Raw genomic sequence first — 22,410 nt, 5'->3', positions numbered from 1 at the left:
AGAAGTTAATAAGTAATAGACATTTACTGTGTTTGCAAAGGGTTGTGCAAGCCGAGGAGACCGTTTGGAAAACTCGAGAGTAGATCAGTACAAACACGAGACCAAAGTTTAAGACCAAAGCATGAGCCTGAGCACACAAGAAAAACATCTCTTATTTCCTTTATAAAATAACAGCAATGCAATACAGATTGAATAAAAACAAATATTTTAATTTTTCTTCGAACATATATTCATGATTGATTTGCAAATTCTCTTTGATTGAGCTGAGATCGGTTTGCACAGGCTGATGCAAACTCAGCTACAGACAATCAGCGCATGCGTTATGTTGTTGATATTTTATGACGCACGTAGAATGGGTTCCTCACTACGCTGTACGATTGTCACTCAAATTAAAGATATTCTTTTGTCGGTTCTTTTTCAGTCTAAATCTCAGGACAAAAGGTGTTTTGGAGAATACCATTGCCAGGAATGTGGCCGGTCTTGGATGAGTGCACACAGCTGGGCAAACGCCGGACAGGAATGTCAAAACTGTGGCGCCAACGTTTTTGCAACAACAAGAAGACCGCTGGAAAAACCAGAAGGTTTGGACGTTGGCGATCCGAGCATAAAACACCCACAACATCTTTGCGGGAAGTGCAAGCAGTTAGGACACTTCTGCGGCGCAAAACTTTTTTCATTTAAATGATTACAACTTTCATATTAAAATAGTTTCAAATGTTCCAAATGAACTTTTACCGAACTGAATTAATACACAATTTCCTTGATATTTTGTTGGACCCGTGGAAAATAAAGTTTTTTTTAATTAATGCGTTGTCGTTAATAGCAAAAAATAGCATAAATTCTATCTCCATTAAATTATTCAAAGACGGGGCTGTGGCCGCCGTGAGATATTGTGGATGCAAGGGTAAAAATATCCTTCCGGGGCCCTATGACGTCATGATTTTAATCATCTCCAATTGCGAGAGATGGAGTAATTCGAAGGAATTAAAGGTAAGGAAGAAAGTTTAATAACAAACAATCTCAAATTGTCTTAAAAGTCAAAACAAACAAAGATTGATTAGGCTTAGGAAAACGTAGGTTAAAGCTTTTCGGAGGTATCACACTTTTCAAAATGGGAAAAAAGAATTATCAAAGAATAAGTTTCTATTGAAAAAACTGTTATAAAAATATAATGAGAAAATTAAAAAAAACGTATCTACAATCAAAATGTACAGTATCTAAAATCATGGCTGACTTATTTTTATGCTAGTTTAAAAACATACCATTATTTATAAAAATTGATACGAAGAGTCGCGACGATTAATTTTTCAAAGCTTCAAAAAACAGCTTTTTATCAAATCGAAAATTTAGCCATGCCGAAGGAGCAATCCTGAAGCCCTTAAAGATTGCAGAGCTTTTAGAAAAAAGCAAATTGTTTTGTCTCGAAGGTCGCGCGTTTTTCGTGCGCGAAACACGCGTGAACGCTGAATTCTTCGAAGGTGATAAAGTTCTTGTGTGACTGAGTTGTGATTCCTGGATTGCCGAAGGACTCAACGACGACCTCGATAGATCTCGCCTGCCGTCCGGGCTGTTGCGACGACCTGTTTCCGATCTTTTCAGTATTTTGAAAGACACTGGACCACTTGTCTGTCTTGTATCTGGATGTTCCGATGGAAATTTAGCCTGTTTGCGCGCCGTTTTACCAAAACCAGCTGAAATCCATGAAAACGTGTAAATGTATGTTTACCATCAAAATATGTACACTTTCGCCCTACTTTTGAAAGACTGTTTTGGAAAATATACTTTGCCCAGTTTTTGGAAAATGTTTTTTGTCGAATTTTTGGGACAACTAAGATCCCGCGCCATTTGGGTGATTGCACTGTCGAACAATGAAAAAATAATGACAAAAGCCGCTTACCTTTGACTGACTTGCGATTTTCGATCGGTGATAACGGATGATATACGGCCATTTGGTGAAGGAATTTCTTTTGTGCTTCTTCTTTGCGTCTTTCTTCATTGACACGTGTGTTTTCGATACTCAAGCGGGCCTCTTCCGACTGTAGCAAACGTTGAAGTTGAGCTTGTGGATGCGAATTCCTTGTCTCTTCTTCAAGGGAGACCATTGATCGTTTCTCGCTTATCCATTTTTTCAATTCTCTATCGTTGAACAGGGAACATGCTTGAGAAATATTTCCCGTATAAAAACTTTGAGACATTTTCATTAAATTGTATAAAAAAATAAATGTGCAAAATCTTCTAGAACCTCCTATGCATCACAGTTAATGCAACAGGAAGACTTCGGAAATCAATTTCGCGAATGAATTCGAACAAAAAAATAAAGTTTTAATTAAGTGTAATCGCTTCAGTTGCCGAAGATATCATGAGTTGAAAAATGCGTTGTTTCTGTCATGTCGCGACATTTCACATATCGCGCGTGACTTGCACGAAATCATTGAACCAATCAAAATCTTTCTCTATTATTGCACGCGTGAATGTCACTAGCAACGCAAAAAATAAAACAAGATTGACGTAATATATTACCACATGTGAGATTTCATTGTTGACTTTCGTTGTGAGAAATTTGTAGTAGAAAGTTTTGAAAACTTCTTACGAGCCGTGGATGACAAAAAAGTTTGAAACACTAAAACGCACTCAACGTCAAATATCTATGTTTTGTTTGGTAAGAATCAAGAAGTCCCCACTAGGCGAATCATTTCTGTAAAAAGTCGCTTTGACGCATGCGTAGTGCAAAACCATGTGAATGTTGCGAGTTCTTAAAACCAAATACAATTTGATCGATTCTTACTTCATAAACGGTGTCACCATGAAAAAATTATTAGCACTAAGACCAATCGTATCCTTCATTCGCGAATCTTTCTTATGAACTGGTAGATCTTTGATGTTAAACCATTGAATATCCTAATGAAAGGTAAAACAAACCAAAATTGATTCATCAATGACAACAAAAACCATGGCGTTGGTGTTGATACGACTACCTTAGCGGTGGTCATTCACAAGGTCCAACGCTATGGATGTCGAAGCCGATCAAGCGTCAATCAAAACGGGTACGCACCCTCCCCTCACCCAAGACAAATTCTGAAATGGTATTACGTAATGTGGACGATTAATACAACAGTATTAGAGGCAATGAAATTGTACAGTTACAACATATGTAATTGTTTACAAAGCAATTACATATTTTATACTTCCACCATTTGCAACTGAATATTACCACACACGATTTTCATTGAAACAGTTAAATTGAAATAAATTACCAAACGCTGCATTCGTTAAGAAAAAACATACAAAGATTTCTTAGAAAGGAAAAACACCTTCATCACGCAAGGTTCTGTACACCTTCACAATAACTTGAAAATTTGCAAACTTTAGCTAGGATAACCATGCACCCCCCTTGAAAAATCTGCAAACCCCTCCCGATAATTGAGCATTGATCCGCCTCAGCATTCAACATCAACACCAACAGTCATTCTCAGAAAAACTCCGCCTCGGAAAAACTTTTCAGAACCAATTTCTTACAAAACAAGAGAGAAAGTGGCTCCCAAATACAAACATATAATGATACTCCCAGGTTCAAACAATTAAATATAAAAAGCTAAACATACAATAATCATAATCAAAACCTTTATTTCTCCTCGTGTTCTTGTCTTGAATTCTGTATCAATGGGAACGTTTTGAACGATGTATAAACGCACCTAAATTGTACATAATATAAAAAAATATCAAATATCAAGGAAAATACTTATTTATTCGCAAAAAAAAATAACGGGAACCCCGAAAGCTAATACTTCACTGTATCAAATATCAAAGATCCCGTGAAATACAAAAAAAATTACGATTCAAATGACAAGATCCATTACCAGGTGATCGTGAAGAGAACTCTCGATATAATCGTCTTTGTTCGCAAACGGTTGGATGTTAAAACCCGTTTCTTCCAAAACCTTTAAATGGATGAATAGGAAGACGTTGGCGCACATTGGAATAATGGCGTCAGTCATGTTGGACCAGAAATGTTAAAAACATGTTTCAATGTTTTGACATGATAACTATAGGAAGAAATTGCTACGTGAACTCAGATGCCAAAACGTTTCAGTTTAGAAGAGTCCATTTTGAAGTGTCTACACTTGATAGCCAATGCAAGATACCCCCAGCGGCAATTCCTACCCCAGTAGCGTAGCCAGTCAGCAATTTCTTCATGCTAATCATTAGTATTATTCATTCCTCCAGAACGAAATTGCGGTCTGGCTAGGCCAATTCTTGCCCCATCTTTTAAAGGCCCGTTCACAGGATCCGATTTGTCGTATCCGATATTGTCGGATCCCAAAAAGCGGATCGTGTTAACACGTATAAAGTGAGCCTCCGACAGTCTCAAAAATCGAATGGAAATAGAACTTACTCTATTTTCATTCGACAACATCAAAGGAAGCCGACTAGTTTCAAGCCTTTAACTCTCTATACTTCCCAAATTTGAGCTAACGCGAGAAATTAGATTTGAAAAAGACTTGATTTCAAGTAGAAAAATACGCAAATATATCGACGAATATACTCGATAACATAAATGGCTGGTTTCGAGACTATAAATATCTAAACGAATAAAAATATCATCGAAACTATCGGACCTAATGAACAAGAAACCAAAAGTCGGAAAATCGGATCGTGTGAACGGGCCTTTACCTCCTACAAGGCAAATTTTTCATCAAATTATTATTCATCACTTTACAAAATTATTTCCATTCTTTGCGTTTCCAGTGATTGAATACACAAATATTTGCACTATAAAAATAAAGGGCTGGTTTTGCAATTGGATAATCCTAGACGCTTTTGGATTAAACTCATTGGATTCTTGATTCAGTAACATGGATTGCAGGTTTCTGGATTGGATCACAAAGACTATTAAGAGATTCTGGATTATCTGAGAAGGATTGAATAAAACACGCACACAGCAAGAGTAAAACTGCGCATGCATCAGGTTTATGAAAACTCTCCAAAAATATGAAATTGTTTCATTTGTAGCAAGTAACAATCACAGAGAGACATATCACTAAACTAGCCAAATATTTCGTCATCCCATCCAAATAATTTTGTGAGAAATCAAAAACGAAAATTCCTCATTTTGCTCAAGAGGAATAGCAAATTCCTTAGGCTTTTCTGATGTCATAGGGAATAGAAAAACTTAATACATCACCTCTCTTATAGAGCATTCATAAGCAGATTCCTCTTTATTCAATTTGCCACGAGGAAAACCCCAAGTTGGTTTGTTTGTAAAGGCTTGAACTAGGACACACTGAAAAGAAAAGGAAAAATCCAATTTCATCGAAACTTGTTGTGGTGTTATGAGGGGATGTTTGATATAATTGAAATGACATAGCAAAAGAACATATTGCATTTCAAATAAGATTTATACTTTAGTTTTAACATGAGTCTAAGGTTGATTTTTCTTTTCAGTGGGGAGGGGTAGTCACAACATGTTCAATGTTCAATGACTTCATTCACTTTTGTTCAAACAAACAAAGATATCGCCTTACCGGACTAGTCTGCCAAAAAAGTCTGGTATTAGGGGTACCCTTCAATCCCCTCTAAGCCTGTCTGATATGCTAATGCTGGTGGCCATCATGTCTTTCATAATTTATCCAAGTTAGTTTAAGACATTGGAACTAAGTGGGGATGCATTTCATGTTTTGTTTGTGGAAAAAAAGCCAATTCTCTGACCTTGTCCAGTTCCGAATTCAACAAAATGGCTCCATAAACAGGGACACTGAACTTGTATTTTTTCCATGTGTTCATTAGTTTATCGATGGTTTGATTGCTCTTGTTGAGAAAAGGAAATTTCTCAAAGAATGCCAGACGTTAAGGAAAGACTGAAGATGCTCCAAAACAGGCAGGATAAAACAGTGCTTTCACTTAAACTACAATATAACATAGTATAGAGGATTGCTTTCAATTGAACATATTACAAACAAACATATTTAGGTATAATATGGTGCAGATCAGTACTCACTTAAACCTAAACAAACACGGCACCATACTTTGTGAACCAAACTAACCACAGTGACAGAACCACACATACAGGCCTACAAACATGGCACCATACATTGTGAACCAAACTAACCACAGTGATAGAACCACACATACAGGCCTACACACGGCACCATACATTGTGAACCAAACTAACCACAGTGACAGAACCACACATACAGGCCTACAAACGGCACCATACATTGTGAGCCAAACTAACCACAGTGACAGAACCACACATACAGACCTACAAACATGGCACCATACATTGTGAGCCAAACTAACCACAGTGACAGAACCACACATACAGGCCTACAAACATGGCACCATACATTGTGAACCAAACTAAACTAACCATACAGTGATACAGAACCACACATACAGGCCTACAAACACGGCACCATACATTGTGAACCAAACTAACCACAGTGACAGAACCACACATACAGGCACACGGCACCATACATTGTGAGCCAAACTAACCACAGTGACAGAACCACACATACAGACCTACAAACATGGCACCATACATTGTGAGCCAAACTAACCACAGTGACAGAACCACACATACAGGCCTATAAACATGGCACCATACATTGTGAACCAAACTAACCACAGTGACAGAACCACACATACAGGCCTACAAACATGGCACCATACATTGTGAACCAAACTAACCACAGTGATAGAACCACACATACAGGCCTACAAACACGGCACCATACATTGTGAACCAAACTAACCACAGTGACAGAACCACACATACAGGCCTACAAACATGGCACCATACATTGTGAGCCAAACTAACCACAGTGACAGAACCACACATACAGGCCTACAAACATGGCACCATACATTGTGAGCCAAACTAACCACAGTGACAGAACCACACATACAGGCCTATAAACATGGCACCATACATTGTGAACCAAACTAACCACAGTGATAGAACCACACATACAGGCCTACAAACATGGCACCATACATTGTGAACCAAACTAACCACAGTGACAGAACCACACATACAGGCCTACAAACATGGCACCATACATTGTGAACCAAACTAACCACAGTGATAGAACCACACATACAGGCCTACAAACACGGCACCATACATTGTGAACCAAACTAACCACAGTGACAGAACCACACATACAAGCCCACAAACACGGCACCATACATTGTGAATCAAACTAACCACAGTGACAGAACCACACATACAGGCTCACAAACATGGCACCATACATTGTGAATCAAACTAACCACAGTGACAGAACCACACATACAGGCCTTTCAAGCAAGATAGAGGATACTTATTTTAGAGAATTCTTTTAATCCATACGATGGTAAATTTTGTTCTTGGCAGTAGAAGTCGATGTAATACCAATGAGCTTGTTCAATTTGAAAGAAAACACGAACCATGTCATCCTTATCTTCCGAAGGCAAGTTTATGAGAAAGCGGCTGAAAAAATGAGAAATGATTGTAATCAAAAACTATAACATTTTTGACAGATATCAAAACAGGCAAAAACAAACGTTTCAGAAATTACTTGATTCTCCTTTAGCACTTCAAGGACTTTTTTAATCATATACCTGCATAAATCCTCCAGAATTGCGTCAGGTATAGACGTATAAACGACAGTTGGATCGATGAAACTGCTTTCTCGCAATGTTTTGGTCGCCATCTTGTCACATTTCCAACAAAACCTTGTCACGCAAACTACGCGTGAAACGTGTTACACGATCGATATGTAAATGTTGTATCACTGTCAATTTAATAATGCCACACACTCGCTATTCAGAAATATAATAGCAATAATAGCAATAATAATAGTTGACTATATTTATTGCTAGTGTTGTTTTTCGTGAAACATCTAAATCATGTTTTTCATTTCTCAAATGAATACGCATATCATGTAAAAGTTATAAAACAGTCCTTTTCCAGCCGACAATTTCAAAAAACAAATGATAAGACACACTCCAAAAAACATTATCTTGTAAACTCAATATAGTAAAAAACACATTCCGAAAAAACAAGACATCTTGACAGGGGCCGCGGAAAGGTTTGAAAAGTGTGTGTGTGTGTGTGGGGACAAAAGAACGTCGCAAAATCGGATTGTTGTTAGCAAAACTGTTTTTAACATTTTCATCAATAATCATTCAATGGCATGTTGAGGAAAGAAGACCAAAGGACAAAATAAGTAGACCTTTCACCTTTAAAACTGGCTATACCTGTCACAGGCCCGGGACTCTGTGATTGGCTTGGACGTTTGCTGCTCATGGCATTTAGGAGGACAGTGAGTAGAAGGTTTACAGATACTATTTTACACGATATGCTTATAAAGTTGAGAAATGAAAAACACGATTAAGGTGTTTCACTAAAAACATTACTCGCAACAAGGTTAGGAGCTGTTTATATGGAACCGGGCTGGCCAACTAGCGGGATAGCCCAGAATCGGAAGTAAAATTGCCTTTGCGTCCGCCATTTTTGTTCCAAAAGCCAGTAAATAGAAAGCATTAAATGGTGGAAAGACAAATTTCTGTTGAGTTTTCTTATTGATGAATAGACAGCGATCCCTACATTTAGAATTCAGTTGTTTATAGATGTCATGATAGAAAAGAATTTATTTAATGCAGTGGATGTAATTTACGTATACGCCATTAATACTGTTTTGCCACAAGGGAGCGCGTATCTTTCTATTATTCATCGTTTTGACTGGTACTATTACAACGCAACATAAAATCATTGCACGCATTTTTTTATAATTTATTTTCTATGTAAGAAATGGTTATAATTTGCGCTTTTGGAACAAAAATAGCGGCTGGATGCCCATGTGACCATATCTACCCAATCACAATGATCATAATGCAAAATGTGGAGAACAACACCTATCCATATAATATATTAATCCTAACACGGTTTTAATATGCACATGTAAAACACGTGACTTGGACGAGATTTGAACTCGCACCTTCGGGATACTAGCCCACTTGGTAGCTCAACAGGTAGAGCGGCGGACTAGTATCCCGAAGGTGCGAGTTCAAATCTCGTCCAAGTCACATGTTTTTTATGTGCATATTAAAACCGTGTTAGGATTAATATATTATATACATTCTCTGATGATGGCTTTGGAATAAACACGTATCCAAACTCGTTTGAAAATACATGGCTCTGGGATAGACCGGTAAGCGAGATGAATTTTTGATGTGTTTATATGACGTTCATCTGGCTTGCCGAGACGTTTTTCGCGGTCGAAATAAAGATTTTTATAAAGCATCTTCTACTTATAATCAGACAGATTATCAATCAAATGCTCCATCATCTTTGTATCGCAGCAAAGTTCACTCTTGAACCATTCCCCGTGTCGCCATATAAATGCAAAGAGATTTTTTTAATATAATACCTACTACGTAGGGCAGGGGCAGCGGAAATATCTCAAAGTGGGGGCACTGACCGAAAAGGGCATGTGAGTTTGCAGCTTACTGTTTTAGTATATTACTTCATGTTTCATGAAGTAATATTGTTGCATGAATCATGATTAAGTTTCAAAGTCTGCAAAATATTGGTAGACATTCTTAGAATGCTATGCGTATTCTCTACTGCTCGGCGTGCGTGCTAACAAATTGAACTAAGATGACTACATGAACAATTTTATTAAGTAATGCGATCTCATTAAAATTTCCCAAAAAATCTAACCCTACGTTCGTTTTTCAGAACAAAGTCCTTAGCTATTAAACGTAAGTCCAGTTCGTCAGGTTTGGCCTTGTTTACATGAATAGCAATAAGATTATTGTAGCGTGCTGCCAATGGCTCCTGAGATGTGTCTTGACAAGCCGCTGGCATGAAAAAGATCGTTCTCCAGAGGCTGCGCTCATTGGAGCAAGAAGGTAAATCTGCAAGAGTCGGACAACATTAGACATTACCATGACAATCTGCGATGAGTTATTTTCTTCGGTTCAGAATATTGATGTTATGGTGTCAATTGATGTCACCTTCTTTACTTCTGAAAGTCGCTGCGAGATCATTCCTTCAAGAAGCTTTAACTCCGCCTTCAGCTGGTCAAAGTCGAAGTCATTTTCGTAAAGGTGTTCAACTTCATCATTCAACTCAAACTTACGCCCGTTTGCTGCATTAATGAGCACGGTTTCGATGTTCATCAATACAGAATATGCTTTTTGATCGAAGCGCTCCAGTAATGAAGCCAAGCACGCATCAATTGCATCAACATACTGGGCACGGTGGGCGTTGCTCGCCATCTCCGTGTTAAAGTCGTCACGGAACTTTCTTCGGTCTTGGTTGTGTTGGATCGCCTGCAAAGTTGATAGCCTTGCTTGAAGCAACTACTTGGTCGTAAAACAAAGAGAAGTTGTCTCGTTGACGCTGCAAGTTTGTCTTCAAGGCATTTATGCAAGTAACAGTTGACAAACGAAGACAACCTCAATCGACAAACGCGATTTTTGATCCATCTGGGTAATCAAAATCAAAAACTAAGCTATAGCTGATTTCGCATGATGCCGACAGACTTTGTTCTACTCTCGGGGCTACTTGTATCTAAGAAAAACTTCTTCAGTCCAATTTTACCTAAAACAAGGGCATTTCTATACCATGAAAAAGGGCACATTTTCCCTGTTGCAAAAAGGGGGGGGCACTTGCCCCCAATGCCCTGACGTAGGGAGATCTCACTTAACGGGCTATCTCGGCCAGCTTGGCTTCAATATAAACAGTCAACTTATTAATATTACTATTGTATCACTGTGTAGTAAAGTATCCTTGGTTACAAGCGTAGGCAACGTGCATTTCCCTCACCCGATTTACTCTTTTATGTGTGTCACAATTATCGAGGGTGGTAACACGAGCGGGGTGATTTTGACGACATTTGTCGTCTTCAGTTATTTAACAGCTTGTGAATTGGCGAAATGCGTACTTCAAAAATTATAACGGCTCAAATACAGATGATACAGATTTGGGGAAAAACAGCGAGCACTGGAGGACTGGAACGCAGGAATACATCAGTGGAAATTATTTCAGTTTATATTGCGATATACTTTTTGGTAACTGCGCAATTTTTTATACATGCCATACTTCGCAAAAAAACTAACAACGCATAATTTAAGATATAATTTCTGCTGTTGAAAGTATTATTCCAGGGTGCGTTTGATCTGTAATATTTCCGAAAATATTTTACGTAAAAATTAATTTAGAAGTTAACAACTTTTTTGAGGTCAGTCTGAATCAATAAACATCCAATTCGCAGTCATGAGATTTTTTCAAAAGTTTCGTAATATATTATTACGTTGATCGTTCATATTGCTCCAAGAATAAACAAGAAAGGAGTGACAGCTTTGTGAGAAAGTTTCACGTTCACATTTCAGAGAGCTTCACTTCTCTTCGAACACTTTCTGAATTTTACTCGACGAATACTAAGTTTTGCCTAACAAGATGCTACCCGTAAATTTTTGGCCATCGCTAGTGATCCACCCTTCGATACTCCCCCAGGATTTACGCCCCTGTATTTATCGCGATTTAATAACAACACGTCCGATGTAAGACCAAAACAACTTCTTTCATTTAGCTACAAAACTTTTTCAATTATCCAATGGGTGTGATTACAACACGATAGGTAACTATGGCAATACTGTGGCCTCCAACAATGCCAAGTAAGCATTCTTTATCACACGAAGCCCAAATTACTCGGTCTCCTGGAGATAGCCCCACTAGCAAAACAGATCGTTTGAAGAGGAAGAAAATTGCATTGCAAAATTTTATTTCTGTCAACTTTCACATCAGGCATAACCGCTATCAGGTCGATGAAAAGTTTAATCGAAATCATACTTATTTTAACTGGAGTCCGATATGCTAATTATGCAACTAACTTCGTAAAGTTGCTGTTATTCTTCAAGATTAAATAAAACAGAATCGTTTACGTCTCTCGTCCGCCAGGAATCAGATAAAATTTTTACCACTCATTATATAAAAGATAGGACAATAAATTACTAGAAAGATTACCTTATGTATATATTATTTTATTTTTGATTACGATATATTTTTCAAGATGACGAAATACTAGTAGGCCCGTGTGGGCGACAGGAACAACATTCCGTGAGAACAGAACAAACTCTCTTGAAATAACAGTTTGATAATTTCCTAGATTGTTACAGTTCGATTGCCATTGATATCCTGCAGAAATCTTATTTCGAAAGCCAAATGTTGCCCAGCCGAAACTGTTCGCGTTTTTTTGTTGAAAGCACACTTGAAGATTACCACGATCTTCTTAAGAGCTTAAGATAAAAAATGAAATGTACTTCACGTAATTTCCCCATCATGAAATTTCACTAAATGCCACTAATTTTTTTACTGATAGCAATCATCAGGTGATAATTTCAATAGACTAATGTGCGATTTAGCGTATATATATAATATAATTGAGCACTTGTATACTCAAGCAACCGATTAACCGTCTCTTCGTTTCAAAGATATTAGCTTAATTTATAACGAAGTAAACAAGCTTTGTCAATACAAATGAGCTTCGTATTGTAAGCATTAATTCTACCATAAAAAATCAAGATTCGGAAGAAGGCTTTTCCACGTCGCAGTCAGTTTCAGTCGTGCTGGTTGAGGTTTGTATTGACGGTCGAGGAGAATTTGAGGTTTGCATGGACGGTCGAGGAGAAGATGAGATTTGTATGGACGGTCGAGGAGAAGACGAGATTTGCATGGAAGGTCGAGGCGTAGTTGAGTTAAGCGTACGAACACGCCAATAAGGTTCGCCCATGTCTACAAAATGACTACGAGCCACGTTATTTGTTTGTGGAGGATTTTTCTTACGGAGATAACAGCGAACGAGCATTAAAACAACCAACAAAGTCAATGTTACGACGAAAGTAATTGTCACACCGATAATCAAGCGCACTGGAGCACAATTTTTACGGCATTTTCCCTCATTACAACATCCACTGCCACATTCACTGTTCGTTCTACAGGAGAATCCTTCACACGTTTCATGGCAAAAAGAATGCTCCAATCCCCACAACAATATTTTGTGCACTTCTTTGACTCGAGTTGATCAAAAATACTACAGTGTTTCGCTTGTGAAATTCCTACAATAAACATCGCAACCACAACGACAAGAGAAAACTCGCTAAAAATCCTCCGTGTGAATATTTTCATTTCACGAAATTGCCGTTTATGTCTTTCCCAGACGTTTCTTTAAGCCATATTTCGACACAACATTAAACCTTACAGCGACCAAGCATAGACAATTTCTTCACGTTATAAACGATAAAATTTGTTTACTTGTTAAACAATTCAGACAACAACACAGTCTTGTGGATTAGATAACGCAGGTAATTTAAAACGCGTCAGGTACGAGCATCGAAAGACTGCCATCAACGATATGTTAGGATGATAAGGAAATACAATAATTAAACATCGAAAGAGGAAGCGACTTCTTCGTTTCGGCGGTTTTATTTACAAACAAAAAATGCTGGTCGATGTAACAATTGGAATCATTAAATGCCTAAAATATTCCTTCCAAGTAACTATGCATAAATAAAAGTGTTTAAGACAAAGACTTTCAACGAGTTCCAACACGAACTTCCTCGCAACGTCATTTGCCCCATTTAGTTTGGCAAATCATTTAAAAAGCCAAAAAAGTATTTGAATGACCGAATTAGTAAGAAGAAAACTTCTTTCCGATAAGAAATATTAGACACCTGTACAGGAATATATGCTGTGAAAAGTGTGTATTTTTAAACGCTCATGCACGCAAGAATCCGTGAGATACGATATTATCTTTGAAAGCACAATGAAATTGCTTTATAAAAATTGGCAACTTTGGCTACAAAAACATGGAAACTTTCGAAAGTCGATGATATTGAATCATCAAATATCATAGATACACAGAAGACGAAACATTAGTACAACAAATGAATACCTTTGGAAACAAAGAACATGAATACTTTAAAGACAAAGTTGAGCGTATTTGAAAACACGATTAACACAAAACATGAATAGGAAACAGATGATTAAAATACCTCAGGAAACAGAGAACATGAATACTTTAGGAAACAGAGAACATGAATACTTTATGAAACAGAGAACATGAATACTTTAGGAAGCAGAGTACATGAATACTTTAGGAAACAGAGAATATGAATACTTTTATAGGAAACAGAGTACATGAATAATTTAGGAAACAGAAAACATGAATACTTTAGGAAACAGAGTACATGAATACTTTAGGAAACAGAAAACATGAATACTTTAGGAAACAGAGTACATGAATACTTTAGGAAAAGAGTACATGAATAGTTTAGGAAACAGAGTACATGAATACTCTAGGAAACAGAAAACATGAATACTTTAGGAAACAGAGTACATAAAATACTTTAGGAAAAGAGTACATGAATACTTTAGGAAACAGAGTACATGAATACTTTACGAAACAGAGTACATGAAAACTTTATGAAACAGAGTACATGAATACTTTAGGAAAAGAGTATATGAATACTTTAGGAAACAGAGAATATGAATACTTTATAGGAAACAGAGTACATGAATACTTTAGGAAAAGAGTACATGAATACTTTAGGAAACAGAGTACATGAATACTCTAGGAAACAGAAAACATGAATACTTTAGGAAACAGAGTACATAAAATACTTTAGGAAAAGAGTACATGAATACTTTAGGAAACAGAGTACATGAATACTTTACGAAACAGAGTACATGAATACTTTAGGAAACAGAGAATATGAATACTTTTATAGGAAACAGAGTACATGAATAATTTAGGAAACAGAAAACATGAATACTTTAGGAAACAGAGTACATGAATACTTTAGGAAACAGAAAACATGAATACTTTAGGAAACAGAGTACATGAATACTTTAGGAAAAGAGTACATGAATACTTTAGGAAACAGAGTACATGAATACTCTAGGAAACAGAAAACATGAATACTTTAGGAAACAGAGTACATAAAATACTTTAGGAAAAGAGTACATGAATACTTTAGGAAACAGAGTACATGAATACTTTACGAAACAGAGTACATGAAAACTTTATGAAACAGAGTACATGAATACTTTAGGAAAAGAGTATATGAATACTTTAGGAAACAGAGAATATGAATACTTTATAGGAAACAGAGTACATGAATACTTTAGGAAACAGAAAACATGAATACTGAAACAGAGAACATGAATACTTTACGAAACAGAGAACATTAGTACTTTAAGCAGAGAACATGAATACTTTAGGAAACTAAGAATATGAATATTTTAGGAAACAAAGAAATTGAATAGTTTAGGAAACAGAGCACATGAATATTGTGGGAAACAGAGAACATGAATACTTTAGGAAACAGAGAACATGAATACTTTAGGAAACAGAGAACATGAATATTTTAGGAAACAGAAAACATGAATACTTAGGAAACAGAGAACATGAATATTTTAGGAAACAGAGAACATGAATATTTTAGGAAACAGAGAACATGAATATTTTAGGAAACAGAGAACATGAATACTTCAAGGAAACAGAATATATTAATACTTTACGAAACAAAGAACATGAGACTTTAGGAAACAGAGAGAATACTTTAAGCAAACAAAAAGCATGCATAGTTTAGGAATCCAAGAAAACAAACGATGAAAAAAGTGACAGTTATTTTGCTGATATGAAAATATAGTGCAAGTAACTATTTTAGGCAAAACCCGATATATTAATTTCATTCTACGTCCTTGATCATGTTCCAAACATCAGCATTGAAGAAAATGCGACACTTCTCCATACCTGAGGTTTCACCTGATTTCAAGGTTTTAGCCACATTCTCGGCATCGATACGCATTGCCTTTGCTATATCAGTGACTTGTATCGCTTTGAAGAAAAACCCTTTAAAAAGACAGACGAAAGATTGGGTCAATTTCGTGAAATGTCAAGTGAAGAAGAGATAGAAGTGATAGAAGTGCCGGTTTGCAATACAAAACCTTGGTGAAACATGGTATATTTCCAGAAGCTAGAATGCTCAATAAACTCTGGGAGTTTCGACGCCGACTCAGTTGACTTCGCTTCCGGTAGAAAGCATCAGAGAAATTCAATGAAATTATATAATAATAAGGAATCCATGGAAGCAAAATTTTTAGCTAGATTTCAAATTCATAAACCTATACTTCCCCCAGACTCCAGTGCAAGCAATAATAAGACAGACTGCCAGGCACTTTCTCAAATCACAAGTGAACCGTCGGTAAGTTTCCAGACGTATAACGTCACAAATTGTATCTATTTCAATTTTATTCCGTGTCTAGCAAGCAGAGATGAGAAAATATAACGGTCCTTCATTATGCACGCTCGCCAAAACAATGTCTACTTTATACAATTAAATGTATGCTCCGAGGTAAAGAGTGAGTTTTTTTCCCAAGTTGGCCTGGGGAAACATTGAAAGCAGTGCTCTCACAATCAAATTTCCTAGTCCTTAGAAAATGCTTAAAATTTCTCAAATTACCATTAAATTCCTTAAATTTGCAAAAATTACTACAAGGCGTGAGCACATAGGCTCAAAAAATGCTTTTTCATGGTTTTTCCTCGTGTTTTGCTGTTTTGAAGTTTGTCAACGTTGTATTTGTAATAAAACATTAAATATTATTAAGTGTATATTAATTTAAAGTATAAAAACATCTTTAAAATATCCTCAAAGCCTTTAGAAAATCCTATTATTAAGGATAATTCCCTAAAAGTGAGAGCACTGATTGAAAATCGAGGAAAACAAAACTCACTACTTTTAATTTCAAGTCATGTGACTATGTACGAACCAATCACATTCAACATACACAGCACATATGTAACAATAACTATAATAGTATACGAGAACGAACACAGAGATCGCAGTACAACACAGGGATGGATCCAGGATGATTTTGTTACAAGGGGGAAAGTGCTCTAATTTGAATTACATTTTGGTGGTAAGTTTGGCGTGCCTTGTTTTGTTACTTTTACACAATGATTGAAAGATATTTTTGGAACGGTTGCTCCATTAAAGACTAATTACAATTGTTTTTGCTTTGCACAGTATTATAAACATTCCGCAGGGAAAGTGGCGCCTCTCCTGTACTTACTCAAACCACGGCCGGGAGGGTGCACCCTTCTCTTCAGTACAACTAACCCTACCATAACAGGTACGTTACAACAATTCCCTCCCCTTTCAGTGAATATTTTCTGTTATCTTTTGACAGTAGGTTTCGATCGTCAATACAGAAGTGAATATCAGTAGAAGCGCGTTACAAAATGGGAAAGTGACAAAACAGACTTACCGAAAAATTTTTCAGACATTTTAGCGTCAGGGCCGCGTCCCAACAAGCCCGGTCGAATGATACTAACACGTTCGAACTCGAGCTTCTTGCAATCTTCTTCAATCTAAAATGACCGTAACGCAGAAAGTTTGATACATCATATAATGACCTTATATGGCCTATGATCTCACCCAAGAAATACGGATAGTCGCCATTTATAGGAATCTACATTTAAAATATCTTCCAAAGAAACCCAAACCTGTTGCGTAGGTTAATTTTTTCATACTTTAAAACGAATCAGTAAATACTGTATGGACGAGGTAAAATGTAAAAACTATTTTGGTACAGGTGTAGTTTAACGGACACATTGCGTGGCAAAAAGTTTCATAAGTTGAAATCTTAGATCACTGAACTAAATACGTAACTGGACGGCTATCTTTACATGAGTATGCTTGAATGATGAGCACACTGTTTACCTCCAGTAAAACGAGAATAAGTCTAGCTTTATAGATTATTGTCGTAATGAACTTTCTTTTGGCTGCGCATGAAAAATGGCACTAGCGGGATTGCCAGCTTCATTTTTGGCAGGAAGAGCGACAAGTCAGGGAGGGCTGAATTAAAGCGAATTTGTCATTATTGCAAGTAGACTCGGTTCTTTTGTAAAAAAAATTCAAAAAGTAAAAACATTTATATATTTATAAAAATTAAACAGTAACCCTTGTGGTAGCTTTTAAAAATACCATTATATTTGAAGAAGTATGATCAAACTTATAAAATTTCAAGACAACTAGACCAAAAGACACCGAAAAACTTTGAGCACAGAAAAAAATTACGAAAAAGTTCAATGGCATACAAAGCCTTGAAGAACCGCATATTCAATGAACTAGTGCAAGTCTTTCAGCGCATAACCTCAACCAAGTAAGAAGAGGAGTGGAACGGACTTTACTCGAGCTTACCTGCCCTTTGGTTTTCAAGTACAACAAACGACTGTCCGCTTTCGCGTAATTTGAAGTAACCACTGAGACGTGCTTCACCCCGCATTCTTTCGCAATTTTGATGCATTTCATTGGATAGTCGTGATCAATCTTGAAGAAGGCCTCCTAGAGATTTTAAGATTCAAATTTTGAGTTTTCAAGTTTTAAGAATAAGTTGGAAGCAATGCTGTACTACATTAGTAGAGTGTCATCATGAATATTGATATGATCCTGAAACCTGAAACGCGTTTGATATTTGACTCATCTGTCACGAATGACGAATGTTGTTCAAAACTTCCGCGCACACCAGGAAATTTTGTTTATCACACTTGTCACGAATAACAAGTACGCGCGGCAAGTTCACCAGTGTGCGGCGGGCTTTATAGTCCAGTCTAGGGTCTTCATCAGGAGTAATTTGACGTTAAAACCTGAGTTCTTTAAAATACTACAATGTAGTGTTTTCACTGGAATTAATCTGATGTTGAAACTTGAATGTTAAACTCAGTTTAATTTATTATAATTACATGAATTAATGTATTCATGCTGGAGTAATCTGATATTAACCATTAACACTTGATAATATCATTGACATAAAAATTTCAGCTTTGCTTCAGTTTGTTTGAATGGGATACAAAATTAACTTTATCATTACAATTCTAGCCAGTACTGATTCTAGTATGTGGTACCTTTAATAAAGCATATAGAAATAATTAAGTAAAACGGTTGGCTGGATATAAATTATTTATGTAAATAAGAGAAAGGACGCAGACAATGGTCGTCCTTTTGCCACAAGCAGCTCTTACTTCAGTGCAATAATGGCCACTGTTTGACAAGATTGAATCGCTCAAACCAGAAGACAAAAGACTGGAATCGCTTTCTTCGATACCATGGATAAAAGCGTCAACATTTTTGGGAGAATATAACAGCCAAATACACCAACTACTCGCACAAGCGAAATTATAACGAAATATTTTGTAAGTTTTAACAGAAAACGTTTCTAATTACAAACAGAAGACATGCAAATCCCGATCAATATTTTTCTGTTGGCATTCTCTATTTTCGTTTCAACGGCCGTTTTAGCACAAAACGAATTTGAAAATGGCGACACTGACGATCAACAAAAATCTATCGAAACATTGGGGAGCTTTTTCAAACTGATGTCAAGTGGTGACGAACAATCATGTAAAGCAACCTGCCCGGACGGTTCGGAGCCAGTGCCAAGACCGGGACACATTCCTAGCAGCAACGGTTGTGGATCCATGGGTATAAAGTTGGATACGAGCATTTTCCCCAGTTTTGAAAATTGTTGCAATGCACATGACAAGTGCTATGATGTTTGCAAAGCTGACCGCGACAAATGTGATAAAGGGTTCAAAGATTGCCTGGATAAGGTGTGCAATGAGTTAAAGAGAGTTCACCCCCCTGATTTGGTGGACATTTGCAAGAATACGGGAGGGTTGATGCATGCTGCAGCTATCGGGTTGGGGTGTACTCCATTCACCATGGCCCAAAAAAAGGCATGCACGTGCAGCAAGGCAGACAAAAATGCAAAGCAGAGATATGACTCCAATAAGAAAAAAGAAAAATTAGAACTTTAAGAAAAAACTCAGAGAGCTAATAAATAAATGAAAAGTTTTGTAGTCTATTGTCACTAAATTGTAAGTATAACACCCACCGCTGACCCAGCTTTGTTTCTTTGAGTTCCAAATGTATTGAAGAAGACATCCCCATCTTGGAAATGTTCGGCTACACTCTCCTTTGTAAGAGTTTCAAAATCTATGATTTGTCAAGAAGTGCTGATATCACTGAAATGCTGTGATCTCATGGAAAAGTTACCATCAAATATCTTCAAAGTCACCGCAAATCATTTTGTTCATTACTCACAATAAATGCTTTGTTCAATTTACATCATTTTAAAAGTAACATCCCACTTTGTTTATAAACATATCTACTCACATGCACTTGGAAAAAGCTTTTAATGCATAAGATATCTTCTTGGGATGAATCAGAATGACAAGAAATTGGCTAAAGTTGTGAGCACACAGTCAAAATCATCATAGGAAACATTAAAAATTATTTAATCTCCCCTTTGCATATTTTCTTCACAGAGTTTGAAAGATTAAAAAATTTGTCTGAATGGAGTGAACATGTCCTCCTTATGGACATAGCCACTGCTACAAACCAATGGTAACTTTGAAAATGGTTATCATTGGTTACCATCAACTTCTTTAAACTTACCACCAACCATTTTAAAGTTATCACGAACAATTAAAAAGTTACCACACCACCAAGAATTTTAAAGTTACCATCAGCCATTTTAAAGTTACCATAAAGCATTTTCAAGTTAACATAAACCGTTTTGAAATAGTAGTTAATCATTTCAAAAGTTGCCATACAGAATGTTAAAAACTACCAAACAGCATTTTAAAGTTATTACCAACCATTTTAAAGTTATCACCAACCATTTTAAAGTTATCACCAACCATTTTAAAGTTACCACCCAACCATTTTAAAGTTACCACCAACTATTTTAAATTTACCACCAACCATTTTAAAGTTACCACGAACCATTTTAAAGATACCACCAACCATTTTAAATTTACCACAAATCATTTTAAAGTTACCAACAACCATTTCAATGTTACCATCAACAATTTTAAAGTTAACATCAGTGGCATCACCATCTCGATAAGGGAGGGGAACAACATTCATACAAGAACTTAATGCGGAATAGCTGCATATGTAAGCATTAATGGCATACCAACAGTAACTTGAACAAGTCTGCCTTCTTTCTCAGCTTCTGCTTGGTCGACATTATACTGCTCTGGCACGGTGGCATTCCTTCGTCCAAGAGCAATCACTTTTGCAAAATTCTAAACAGAATGGAAGCATGGTCATTCCAATGGGTCATTACTTATTCCGAGTTTATTCATTAATACGAAATTTTAAACACTGCTGCAAAACTAAACAGTTCTATTTTCTGTTTAAGTGAGATACCAATGACCTATGAATATCAGGTTAATAATAAGTTGAAAACAAGCTAAAAAAAGCTGGAACTACAAAGCAAAATCTGGGGACTAAAACTGTAGATACTACGACTACTATATATGTAACATTTTGAAACATTAATTTTATACATAATCGGATTGAATTGATTTGCGCAATCCAATGTCGAAGCAAAATATTCGTCGTTTCTAGAATTCATCTCATACAAGTTGCAAGACCAGCAATTCCACGGCATATTTTCACGTTCATACATATTAACCACTCAAATTTCGTATAATTACTAAGTGACAACAGCGGAATTAAACTTAAAACATATTTTGCATGCAGAGTTAAATGAGAGAGGATGCGGCCGATATTAAAACGATATCTTTTGAATGGGCATGTATGTTTCAATTACCTTCGCTGACAGCAGCTCTCCAATCAAACTCTTGCCGGTAGCTCCAGTGCCCCCGATGACAAGAGCCTTCAAATTCATTCCTTCCGAGACCTTTGGCGAACTTTGCTCTGCGGCTCCTTCGCTTTCTGCCATTACATCAATATAAAGGTCGACTTGAATAAACTTAGTGGATGGGTGTGTGCTGCCCGTCTGCGTAATATTGGTGAATATTAAATTCTTAAGTTGGTTTATATATGTCACCGGATATGACGTCCTTAAACCAAAATATATTAACATAATATAGAACAATAGTGGCAGGTTGCCCGTGACTATGAAAGAAGCTTATATAACTTTTCCAAAAAAATTCAACAAAGTCAGTCATTTGAAATCAATATGTACAGACAGACACATATCGATCTCGACATTTATTTTTCTACGAAAACAGCCATAAAGTAGAAAGATTAACGTAACTTTTACCGCAAATAGCGTTATGCATAAAACAACCTGATGTATTTGTTTTTCAAGAGATTTTTGTAATGAACGGAGCAGCCCCCAGTCTAGTCTAAAATAACTGTCAGGCAATGGCGTAGTCACCTCGATAATTGGTGATCACATTCCTTATGTTCTGCCTGCCGTATTATAAATTCCTTTGAAATCACTTGCTTTCTACATGCATGTATGAACCCCCCCCCTCCTTCCACATTTACACTGGGTCAATAAAAAATAGGCCTTGAGAAATTAACCCGTGAATC

At 36.7% G+C, this 22,410-nt stretch overlaps 3 protein-coding genes and 1 long non-coding RNA gene across 6 annotated transcripts; 1 reads left to right on the top strand and 3 right to left on the bottom strand.

Annotated features, from left to right (window-relative positions):
- Window positions 1-1,125: 1,125 nt before the first annotated feature.
- On the bottom strand, window positions 1,126-7,716 carry LOC124457375 (m7GpppN-mRNA hydrolase-like). Of its 3 annotated transcripts, none has more exons than XM_047007639.1 (9): window positions 7,606-7,716; window positions 7,326-7,474; window positions 5,707-5,834; window positions 5,183-5,281; window positions 3,858-3,938; window positions 3,621-3,692; window positions 2,786-2,898; window positions 1,898-2,136; window positions 1,126-1,691 (listed from the first exon to the last, which is right to left on the bottom strand). In XM_047007639.1, exons 1-9 carry the CDS (start codon window positions 7,695-7,697, stop codon window positions 1,300-1,302), a joined length of 1,365 nt encoding a protein of 454 aa, XP_046863595.1. In that variant the 5' UTR covers window positions 7,698-7,716; the 3' UTR covers window positions 1,126-1,299. The 3 variants fall into 3 exon arrangements, with proteins under 3 accessions (XP_046863595.1, XP_046863609.1, XP_046863602.1); XM_047007653.1 differs by having other exon boundaries at window positions 7,563-7,683; XM_047007646.1 differs by lacking the exon at window positions 3,858-3,938.
- Window positions 7,717-11,760: 4,044 nt separating this feature from the next.
- LOC124448081 lies at window positions 11,761-15,141 on the bottom strand. The gene is made up of 2 exons (XR_006948914.1): window positions 12,564-15,141; window positions 11,761-12,291 (listed from the first exon to the last, which is right to left on the bottom strand). It is a non-coding gene; the product is annotated as an uncharacterized LOC124448081 (long non-coding RNA).
- A 399-nt stretch (window positions 15,142-15,540) lies between these two features.
- Window positions 15,541-21,895, bottom strand: LOC124448059 (oxidoreductase HTATIP2-like). Its single transcript, XM_046999074.1, has 6 exons — window positions 21,680-21,895; window positions 21,038-21,149; window positions 19,952-20,052; window positions 18,259-18,402; window positions 17,324-17,426; window positions 15,541-15,908 (listed from the first exon to the last, which is right to left on the bottom strand). Exons 1-6 carry the CDS (start codon window positions 21,809-21,811, stop codon window positions 15,745-15,747), a joined length of 756 nt encoding a protein of 251 aa, XP_046855030.1. The 5' UTR covers window positions 21,812-21,895; the 3' UTR covers window positions 15,541-15,744.
- On the top strand, window positions 18,899-19,957 carry LOC124448068 (group XIIA secretory phospholipase A2-like). The gene has a single exon (XM_046999083.1). It carries the CDS (start codon window positions 19,293-19,295, stop codon window positions 19,872-19,874), a length of 582 nt encoding a protein of 193 aa, XP_046855039.1. The 5' UTR covers window positions 18,899-19,292; the 3' UTR covers window positions 19,875-19,957.
- Window positions 21,896-22,410: the final 515 nt, after the last annotated feature.

Source organism: Xenia sp. Carnegie-2017, unplaced genomic scaffold (genome assembly GCF_021976095.1).
Source record: "Xenia sp. Carnegie-2017 unplaced genomic scaffold, XeniaSp_v1 HiC_scaffold_13, whole genome shotgun sequence".
Taxonomy (NCBI): domain Eukaryota; kingdom Metazoa; phylum Cnidaria; class Anthozoa; order Malacalcyonacea; family Xeniidae; genus Xenia; species Xenia sp. Carnegie-2017.
The sequence above is the reverse complement of the archived record's forward strand: the minus strand, read 5'-3'. Positions and strand labels throughout refer to the sequence as shown.

Excerpts from the sequence above, each read along its gene's own strand:
- LOC124448068 (XM_046999083.1), top strand. The coding sequence starts at position 19,293 with ATGCAAATCCCGATCAATATTTTTCTGTTGGCATTCTCTATTTTCGTT.
- LOC124457375 (XM_047007639.1), bottom strand. The coding sequence starts at position 7,697 with ATGGCGACCAAAACATTGCGAGAAAGCAGTTTCATCGATCCAACTGTC. Across the intron at positions 5,835-7,325 it reads AAAAGAATTCTCTAAAATAA|TCTTTGAGAAATTTCCTTTT; the intron begins GTATCCTCTATC and ends AACGTCTGGCAT. Across the intron at positions 2,899-3,620 it reads GAACACGAGGAGAAATAAAG|GATATTCAATGGTTTAACAT; the intron begins GTTTTGATTATG and ends ACCTTTCATTAG.
- LOC124448059 (XM_046999074.1), bottom strand. The coding sequence starts at position 21,811 with ATGGCAGAAAGCGAAGGAGCCGCAGAGCAAAGTTCGCCAAAGGTCTCG. Across the intron at positions 18,403-19,951 it reads GAAACAAAGCTGGGTCAGCG|GAGGCCTTCTTCAAGATTGA; the intron begins GTGGGTGTTATA and ends TAAAATCTCTAG. Across the intron at positions 17,427-18,258 it reads ACTTGAAAACCAAAGGGCAG|ATTGAAGAAGATTGCAAGAA; the intron begins GTAAGCTCGAGT and ends CGGTCATTTTAG.